At 33.2% G+C, this 10,593-nt stretch overlaps 1 protein-coding gene across 1 annotated transcript; it reads left to right on the top strand.

The window, feature by feature from the left end:
• Positions 1-649: 649 nt before the first annotated feature.
• Positions 650-1,750, top strand: LOC130048616 (uncharacterized). The gene is made up of 4 exons (XM_056145601.1): positions 650-668; positions 791-915; positions 1,105-1,256; positions 1,587-1,750. The coding sequence occupies exons 1-4, from the start codon at positions 650-652 to the stop codon at positions 1,642-1,644; spliced, it is 354 nt and encodes a 117-aa protein (XP_056001576.1). The 3' UTR covers positions 1,645-1,750.
• Positions 1,751-10,593: the final 8,843 nt, after the last annotated feature.

Below are 10,593 nucleotides of genomic sequence, written 5' to 3'. Positions count from 1 at the left end.
ACGGAATACCCTAGTTAGAATAATCTGTGTCTCGGGACAGGCCCTCACCACAATCGGTCCGAAGGACATTATCATTTTAACGATAGAACATTCTATCTAGGAATACCCTAGTAAACATTTAAATTACACAGGCCCAGCATGTACACATGTATTACGCATGGAGATGTACGATATATATTCAGACAGTATGTTCTATCGTATGAATTTGTCCATTGATAGCAATGCCAAAACACGATAGGTGGCGCTGCGCGCTATAAATATTAACATGGCGATATTCCAACCCGAACGAGGGTAACCCTCTGTTACGCTCTTATTCAGTATAGAAACACCCAAGGCCTTCCACAAGTCCTTCTAATTTTGGCTTGGTAAAAATAACCAATGACGTATTTCCCTCTTTCTTTCGCGCCATTGAACTGAAAGTAGGTTTGCGAAGATTATAAACATTTGCTAAACGTTACTTTCCTAATTTCATTTCGAATACGCAGTTAAAACCTTTATAAACTGCATCTTTGATACTTTAACTAAGCAATTCTGTTTAGATTTTATATAGTTTTATCCGTATTAATAAAGAAATCATCGCTGATTCAAGGGCGAGGAATTTTTCAAAGAACGATAACTCGTGACAAGTTGTGTTTACAAACAGCAAGATATGACTCGATGCAAGCCCTGTTAGTTTTAAATCAGTCAACCTTGTGGTATCGATTGTGGTATTATTTGGGGTTCCCAAAATGACTGCTGTCCCCTGTGACTGAAAGTAATTATAATATATAATATGCTATATTTTACTTAGCACTTTTAGTGGATGATTATCAACAACAAAGACAAAGTGACAGTCAGAGCCAATCACTTTTTAGTCAAAATTTGAGTGATACTGAAACTGAGAGTGAAATAAAATTTGAAAGACCACAGGCAGAGGTTTGATTAATGAAACTTTAAAGCCAACATAACAGTTTCATAAGACGTGCTTATTCAAGTGTAAAAAAAAAATCATAAATATTTAATGTATTTTTTGAAATCAACAATTTCATTTTTAATTTTATACTAATTGAATTAAATATAATTCTGAAATTGTTTCTTTATATTCATTTTTATGAAATTAATCAGATTCCTGAAACACAACCAAAGGAAACCAGTAGCAGTGAAGGTGAGACTGAAACTGAACCTCCAAGTGGCAGTGACGACTTCTTCACTTACCAGTGGGAGAGCGTACTGGTAGAGGCTGATACTCCTCCAAAGAAAAGGTTTCCCCATCTAAGGTATGTATGTGTGTGTGATCGACACATGATTAACACCTTGTATGTTCTGTAGTAATTGGGGCTATACGGACCATGGCTATCGGCCTGGATAGCTCAGTGGTTAGAGCACCTTACTAGTAATGCAGGGGTCCCGGGTTCGATTCCCAGTCCAGCTAAAGATTTTTTCATCTCTCCTTTAAATACTACATATCATATGAATCTATAACTTAGAATAATAACTTATGCTTGAATAAATATTATGGATATGAATATGATGTAAATGACTGTCCAGGTTTGAGTAAAAGTTATAAGAAATTATTAAGAAAATATTGCTACACTTTTCAATTTCAGGTTTCAGCATTTGGTGAGGATCAGTCCTGTCAAATCATATCTTCAGATGAAGAAATAAATCAGCCTCGAAGTCCAAGTATTTTACGACGCAGAAAGCGGGCAACTTCGAAAAGGCAAGTACATGTAAATCATGTAACTACACAAACTCTTTTCACAGGAGCATTTCAAACGACAACTTCAAATATAATTTATTGTAATAATCTGGTGGAACCTAATGGCAGAGATAAGTCAACACAGACATTCGCATTTGGAGAAGTGATTGCAAGCAGCTCAAATCTTTGCTATGAACTTGTAAATTGAATTGGACATTTCAGTCAATTGTTTTAGAACAATTCTGACAATGACTTGCTGTTGCAACTTAGGTTTCAATATTGCCCAGGTTTATTCCGATTCTGTACCATACACATCTAAATTGACAAATGGTGCTGTGATTGAAATTTTTAATTTTGGAAAATCTAAACAACAGGAATATATTCATATTATCAGTTTGCTTGCAAAACTAAATCACAAGGAAGACTGCATTAACAAGAATGCATGCCTTTCTAAAATACATCGTGTGATAAAAATGGACAAACGAAAGAGAGGAAATTTTCGTGAAATGTTTAGATCAGAAGATTTTGTCATTCCAACAAGTTTTGATCTAAGAGAAACACCATCTCCTACATGTGTAAAACCTGTGCCTGAAAAAAACTTATCACAAGATACATGTGTAACCAAATTTGAGGAAAAACTGAAAGAAAGAAGAAAAAAAGTGATTGAATTGTCTGAAAAAAATAAACAACCTAAAAGAAAATTAGCAAGACGAGAGGACAAATTGAATGAAACTATAGAGAAAAACATTAAAAAAAAAGAAAGTTGATCATTCTTTGCAACAATATGAAAAGAAAATCAGAAGTAAGGATATTATACTTCAAAGAACACGCTCAAGAAATAAGGAGCATAGAAGTTCCTTATTAGCTGCAAACAGGAAAATCACAAACTTAAAAAACAAAGAGAAAAATTGTGACATTCAACTAGGAATTATGAAACAGAAATTGAAAAAAGCTGAAGAAACGTGTGAGAACACCATCAAAGAAAAGACGGTCATAGAAGAAAGGGAAACAGATTTGATAATTTCGAATGACTATTTGCATGGATTGTTACAAGATGAAGGGGACTTAGTAGTCTATGATCCGCAGACAAAAGTATTTTCAAATGAATTGGTTCAGTGTGCTATGAATTTACCAAATTTGAAGGTTGCCACAAAAAATGTGGGACCTGTAATTAAAGAGGTAGCCTCTTTATGTGGCAGGATTCCAAACCATTTACCTTCTCGAACAACAGTTGACAACTTTGTAGATCGAAAGATAGCTATTTCACAAGCATATTGGTAAAGTAGCTGCAAAGGAAGCTGATACAACGTTGTATACAGATGAAACAAGAAAATATGGGCACACGTTCCAGTCATATTTGATATCTGATAAAGACAGAAACTCTTACCTCCTTGGCTTAAGAGAAATGGCAAACAAAAGTGGCCAATGTACATTAGATACACTGAAAGAGATATTAGGGGATATCTCCAATTACTACCAAATGCAGGAAGAAAACCAATGTGGCACCCAAGTTGGACAGGAACTATTAAAAAATATTGTTAATACCATGTCAGACCGTGCAAGCACAGAAAAACACTTCAATAATTTGTTACAAGAGTACAGAAATGAAATTCTGCCTGATTTGATACTAAACTATGACAATCTTGACCACGAAGAACAGATGTTATGTGGTCAGATAAATAATTTTTTCTGTGGGCTGCACCTACTTGTGGGTTTAGCTGATGTATGCGAGGCCTCTATGAGGAAATTTGAGGTTGCATACCTTGATGGAAAATTAGTTGGATCAGCCCAAAAACCAGAACTGCAACGGTATCATAAGGCAGAGAGTGGTACCTTGCGACTTCTTAGAACTGCCAGCAAAGCCTTTGCCATGGAAGAAGATGAACGGAATGGTGTATATCTACCTTGGAGGACTTACCTTTCTTCCAAGGGTGAGAAAAAAAACCACATTCAAAGATTCAAACACAATCGTTTCAACATGATTTTTATGATGGGTCAGGCAGTATACTACCATCATGAAGATAAGCATTTTTTTTTTGCCAGTGTGCATGGAACTGCAAATGATCTTCTAAAGGCAGTGAAGTATGATTTGAATGAGCAACTGTTTTTGGCTGGGGCAAAAGTGCTGGGACTTATTTCAAAATTTGTAACTGCTCCACTTTGGAGATTGATAGAAGCCCCAGGACACATTCTTGACATGAATGAAAACTACAATGTGCTTGTTAACTTTCTGGACAGGACATCAAAAGATACTGAGATTGCAATTCAGTTCCAATGTCGATATAATACCCCCTTTCAAACTGAAATTGACAAACACGATGATGTGCTTAAAAATTTTCTGGAGAAAAATGAAGAAATGGAAATAGTAACATTGCCTCTTTTGCAAGGATTGTTTTAGCTATCAAGGAACTTTTGAAACGAATGATACCGGAACATTTGCCTGGAGGGAAATTTTAGGATACATCGCCTGCTATTCGTGATAAAACGGCTTCAGCATTGAAACACAACAAATCACCAGAATTCATTTTTGGTCAGTTGGACCACCTGATTTCTTATCGGCCAAATGCGTCAGTTCTAGCTAATGAAGCCTATCTGATGTATTCATACAACAAAACAAATGAGTGGCTAGAAACACTCCCCTCTGATGAAAAAGACAGAATGTTTGAGGAATCAAGAAAGGAAGGAAAAGCGGTAAGAAAGAAATTTAGAGAAAGAGTATGTGATATACAAAAAAGACGACTGGAAGCACAGAGGCAGAAGCAGGAAGAGCTGCAGAGGATTGAAAGGCAGAGAATTAAGAAAGCTGAGAACATGACAAATGATGTGTGCTTTAATGGTCTGTGGCAAAGTATTCAGCAGGTGGAAGAGGGTATATCAAGAATACAGGGAAACAAGAAAGAGGTTATTAATGCTTTGCATGCACAATTAAAATTCCGAAAAAAAATGTACTTAAGCAGAAACACTCAGATGCTAAAGTTTTCAATCTTTCCAAAAAAAATGCAAGTGGAAAATATGATAAACTTTCGGTGGATGAACTTAAAAAAAATGTTGTTGAACTAATCAAAAGTGCTGCAAGTGTTCAGAAACAAAAGTCATGGATGTTCCTCTTCTTGTTGGCAAGATCATTGACCATAAATTTAGGGACACTTCATACCAAGGAAAAGTACTTGGGGTGGTACCAGGATTTCCAGAATGGTATAATGTGAAATACAACAATGATGATGCAATTTATGCATACAATTTATTGGATGATTACAGAAATGGGGATGTAAATATTGTGATTAATCAATGATCTGTGCGACTCAAATGTCAAGTAGGACTTGCTATGAAAGGTTTAATTTCATTATTTACTTGAGCACAAGGGATGTGTTAGATGTGTAAACACTATATATCTGTATATATACTGAAAACCATGATTTTTTGTGTTAGATTTTCTTTTATAGAATTAGGTACTTTATGGTGTAAAGAGAAAAGAAAACAGATTTATTTTGTGTTATATATTGTTAAAATGTTCGATTTCATTCTGTTTGTTTATTCAATTTCAGTGTTCTGCTTTTGTTGGATATTTAGCCTTATTTCCAAGGTTTTCATGGTTTTATGTTTTGTTTTTGTGCTTACTAATATTGTTTTTAAAACAACAAATTTGTTAGAAGTTTTAATTGTGCATGCAAATGTGAATGCCTGTCATTTTTTAGCAAATTTATTGTACTATTATGTTTTAACATAACCCTTCAACTCACATATTATGGACTCTGATAATATGAAATTCTGGATAGCATGAAATGACAAGTTTAGTCCCTACAACACACAATCCTATAATTTGCCTACTTAGTATGAAACCCACTTAAAATGAAATGATTTTTGCAGTCCCCTGGATTTCATATTAACTGAGTTATATTGAAATTAATTATTTTGTATATCTACAGGCCCATCAAAACAAAATAATTGTTGTATCTTGATATTACAAAGCATATTTCTTTAAAATTCTGATATCTTCAAAAAATTATTTACTCGTACAAGAACTGGTTACTTTAGCAAGGACATTTTAAGATTTATGTACCTAAAAGTCTCAACTTGCATATACAATGTATACACATGTATTCAAAGGTGAATTGTTTATCAAATAATGAACAATTCTTATTTATAGCCAAGCTTCTTGTGTATTTTTGATTGATATTAATCTAAGTCATATTTTCCATTTTTTCCAGGGTTTTTTCCCAAGCGTATAGAGGGAGTACTTATTAAACACGAAGTTTGCATAGTTTACATCAACAGATTCATTGAAAGGTAATTAATATACTTTCTTCATACTTTGAAACAACAATTTCATTAAGTTTTGTATTAAAATTTCTTCCAATATTCAGATTAGTGCATGAGGTCAATTATTTGGCATATGTAAAAAAAAATGCTATTATTTGAAATGGTCATTTATTGATATTCAAATGCCAATAACTTTTGTAAATTTTGAGATATCTTTGATATCTTTTTTTAGAATGATCAGGGAGTCCAGGGGATTGATTTGATGTATGATTTGTACATATTAAAGTGTTTTTAAAAAATGTTTTGGCATTGCTACCATTGGTTCTCACAATTTTTACACATTTTGTACGTTTAATTATTATAGGCTACAGTTCAAAGTTTCTTATAAAATATGAAGTATGTCAATCGTAACTGTAAAGTTGTAGCAACGTGTTACACTAACAAATGTCCGCATATTACAGCAATGTCAAACACGGCTGTTAGCTTTATCTATTTTACATTTGTACTTGAGAATTTGAACGCACAATATTCATACATCGAACGGAGAAAAAACAATTTATGTTTTGTTTTCAATTTCAACTATTTAAGTTCGTAAATTCATAAGTCCCTTGTATATACGCGGAAAGAAACCTACAAAAACACACAGAGAGTTTGTTTTTAATGAAGTAGGTCAATTTAAATAATATCAAAGTATATCTTGTTAAATAATATTTGACATAACTTGTGTTGAAATGTAGAGTATTCACTTAATTATATTTACTTTTTTCGATTGAAGGGCAATAACTCTAAATGGAAAACATAGTTTACTAGTGGTGGATCCTAGTTTTTTCTTTCTTTCGTTTTGTTTTATATATACACACGTATATCAAATGCTTTAATTGATTTTAGAATTTTTATTTCGTGCTATAGACAAAATTGATATTGAAAAGATATGTTTTAAATGTTAGGAGAAAAAAAAACTTTGGAAGGGTCCATTAAACAGACCCAGGTTGAGAGATTTCAGGCTCTCATGGACTTAATTTCCGTGGAAACGATGTGGTTATTTATATTCGGTCTTTCCTACCCCGGGATAGGATATAAATAACTTCCTCGTTTCCACAGAAATTTACATGGACTACATAATAGAAATAAAGTAACCATGTAATATACATTGTTGTAAACCCCAATACCCCCTCTATATTTCACACTGACATTAATCAACAAAACATTTGAAGATACACATTTTCAGTTTATTAGTGGAAAAAAATAATTCCAAGTTTTTGAATACAATTTATTAATTGATTCACCACGCATTAATTAACAAGTTAATTGATTTATAATTAGATTTTAGGAAAATTAACCTAGGCTAATGGGTTTTAACATGAAGATAAGATTTTCATCCAACCCAAATTGTATAATTTCAATTACATGTATATGACATAAATATTTAAGATATGCAAAGGAGTGGTCCCAAATTCTTTCTGTTTCAATTGTCCATGGAGAGTAAAACCAAAACACAGATCCAGGATTTCAAAGAAATATAGGACAGTGATCACCGCTCTGATAGGGAGGGCACCATCTGATCATAATTTCCTGTGCAATAGATGCCAGAGTGTGTGTGTTGCTCCCATATTAAACAGAACAATATCAACTCGGTTAGGCCACAGATTCAAGACATTCCAGAACCACCACCAACAGCAACAGCTCTTCCAATTAGTCCCCCTTCTGTATCACTCCCATTCCCATGTACATCAAGAGGGCACACTTCACGCTGTATCTGTGAGTGACCAGGTCCAAAGTTAGTTGTAGTCCCAGTAGGAGTAAGGCCTGACATCTTCATTTCAAAAGAGGCCATCATTCCTGCCGGGGCTCGCTTCTGTACAAATCACCTACAACAAGACATAAAAGAACTTGAACCTATTACTGACAACACCATGTTCAACAAAACAGGAGTGACATAATTAATCAATCAAGTTTTTGAGAGCTGAAGTTTTAAGAAAAGAGTAAATAAGGTTGGATTTTGACAACAGTGAAAGTCTAACAGTGAGCATCATAATCTCCTGGGAACCCCTAAAGCTGCTTTTGAAGACTTGCTGACATATGTAAACCTGTAGAATATGGAAACTTGTGCTAGATAAAAACTTTATAACCTTTCTACCAGTGATGTATTTGTTGACAATAAAAAGGGTATTTGATTTTAGCAGAATAATTACTTATTATAAACTATTAGTATTATCATTATGATACTTAACTGGCAAATAACAAACAACAAACATGATTTGTAAATGTTATTTCCTGTATAGATCTACATTATACTTCTATTTTGGAAACATTATGAAAATAGGCCAATTTAGATTATTTCTCATTCTGTGGCATTTACAAGCATGTATACATTACATGTAAATGCAATATAATCCAAACAATTTAAAACTACAGAGCCTTGGGATATATTTTATTTCAAATATGTATCTAGATGTAATTCTATTCAAATCTATATTAATGCCTGAAAGATTTTTAGATCACAGCTCATGAATTACGTTCTGTCAGTCAATAATTATAATGTATTGCACAAACATTTAAAATTGTTGGATAAAAGACCTCAGTATCCTTACATGATTAATACGTATAGGAATATACAATTATTGATCAAGATAAATACAGTAAAATTTATACAGTATCATTTCTCAAATCGTATTTTCAGAGTTAATAATATACTGACTCTGATCCCCTATATCGGTGTTGTGTTGTTATTATTCACGCTATGAAATCTACATGTACATGTAACAAAAAAGATCATTTGATACTTACTATTAGGTGTCTACAGTAATTTTCCTTTAATCAGGTTTCACAGGAAATGCTCGTTGAACGTGTAATTCCGAGTAAATTCGAATTGAACATGTTTTGACGAGACGCGGTGTCAACTTATTTCGTTACCATTGATATCGATACTCAGTCGTTTTAATACTAAAAAAAACAAATAAATTTTGTTTTAAAAAACTATGGAATATGATATGAAACAGAATTGTTCCAATGATTCACTTCTTTCACCATGTAAATAGACTACATACTATATTTATTATTCTTCTTATTTCAGTATTTTAAAATTCAAGTAAAAATAATTTAAAAGTAAAGTTGAACAATCACGGCTTTGAACATCATTTCCAAAATATTTCTTATTTCTCTTTCCCAAATTTGGTTAAAAATGCTTATTATGATCATTGAATAAGCCATTCTAGCTATTTGAGTGCATATAACTTGATATATTCAGAGATTTATAGGTTCATGTACATTGTACATTGTCATTGGAGGTTTATTGTTGTGACGTGTATCCCGAAGTTAATTTTTTAACATTAAATACCACAATATTCATCGTCATATTAACAAAAAAGTATAGAATATATGAAAAAAAGAAAACATTTCTAGAAAGCCGATATCCCGAAGATTTTTATATACAGAAATTATCAATATCCCAGGCTAGGCCAGTTTTCATGGTTCGTGGGTCATGTTATTTGGGGAGGGGGATAACATTTTGCTGTCTTACAGTCTAATAGATTATGCTACAGAAATATACTCTATACCAGTCGACTGAGGGGTAAATGAGAAAACTTTTGATGTGTAGTATATGCAACCCCTTTCATGAATGGGTCTGTCAGATGCAAGAAATGACGGTACGCGGAACGAAAAATTAAGACTTTTTGACAATTTTCGTCCATATTTCTTTCATTATTCAAAACACGTGCAGAGTATTGGCATATAAAAGGCTATAATCTACTGGATCAAGCTGCATGGTTTATAACCAACTTTATTATATAGCTAATAAATAGTCTATTATAAAATCTGCGTAAAATCTAGAGAATGTTAGCATTCAATATCCTGAGAATTTATTGAACGTTAACTTTGCATTGCGTAAATTGTATGCGCCCGAAACATTCCGAGTATGAGCGTTTAATATTGACGTTGCCGTAACGACGTAAACAAGCCAAAATAGCAGACGACGGTCCTCCGAATCTGACAGAGCCGGTATTTGATATTTACTTAAGCAAAATGTTTTACTGTACATAAATTATGATGTCCCCATTTACAAAATCAGTTTGCTTCATGAATTAATGACGGGTTGAATATTGAACAGTTAAGAAATGCATGCTGTTATTGCACACCTTCACCTTAGATGCCAATATTGATGGATTATCGTCTATTTTGGAGTAGTTTGAGTAAAAAGGGATATAATTTAACAACTAAATACTTTAGCTATATATTAAAAGGGTTATTGTAATTATATAGGTGAATATTGGCACTAGTTGGCTGTCAAAATGCACTCGCAAGCTCGTGCATTTTTATAGCCAACTCGTGCCAATATTCACCAATATAAGTTCAATAACCCTATACTATTGGATTTCCTACATAAAGTCGGCCATAAATGTACAAAATGTACTTTCAATTTTTTTCACAAAAATATGTTATTTTGCGACAGAAAACACAAATTTAGGCCAAGTCAAACACATTTGATGAGACTACAACCACTATTTCCATAATCTAGACAAAATTCTGCATCAAATCATATAGGTTGTAGTTTGTTCTATCCTAGGTTGGGGTTACTCCCCTTTTTAAGCCTCTTTTGAGAAATGACCACAGCACTCTATAGATATAGGTCATCCAATGTGCCGTGAAATGCAACC

This window comes from Ostrea edulis, chromosome 7 (genome assembly GCF_947568905.1).
Source record: "Ostrea edulis chromosome 7, xbOstEdul1.1, whole genome shotgun sequence".
Classification (NCBI taxonomy): domain Eukaryota; kingdom Metazoa; phylum Mollusca; class Bivalvia; order Ostreida; family Ostreidae; genus Ostrea; species Ostrea edulis.
This window is presented reverse-complemented; position numbering and strand designations above follow the sequence as displayed.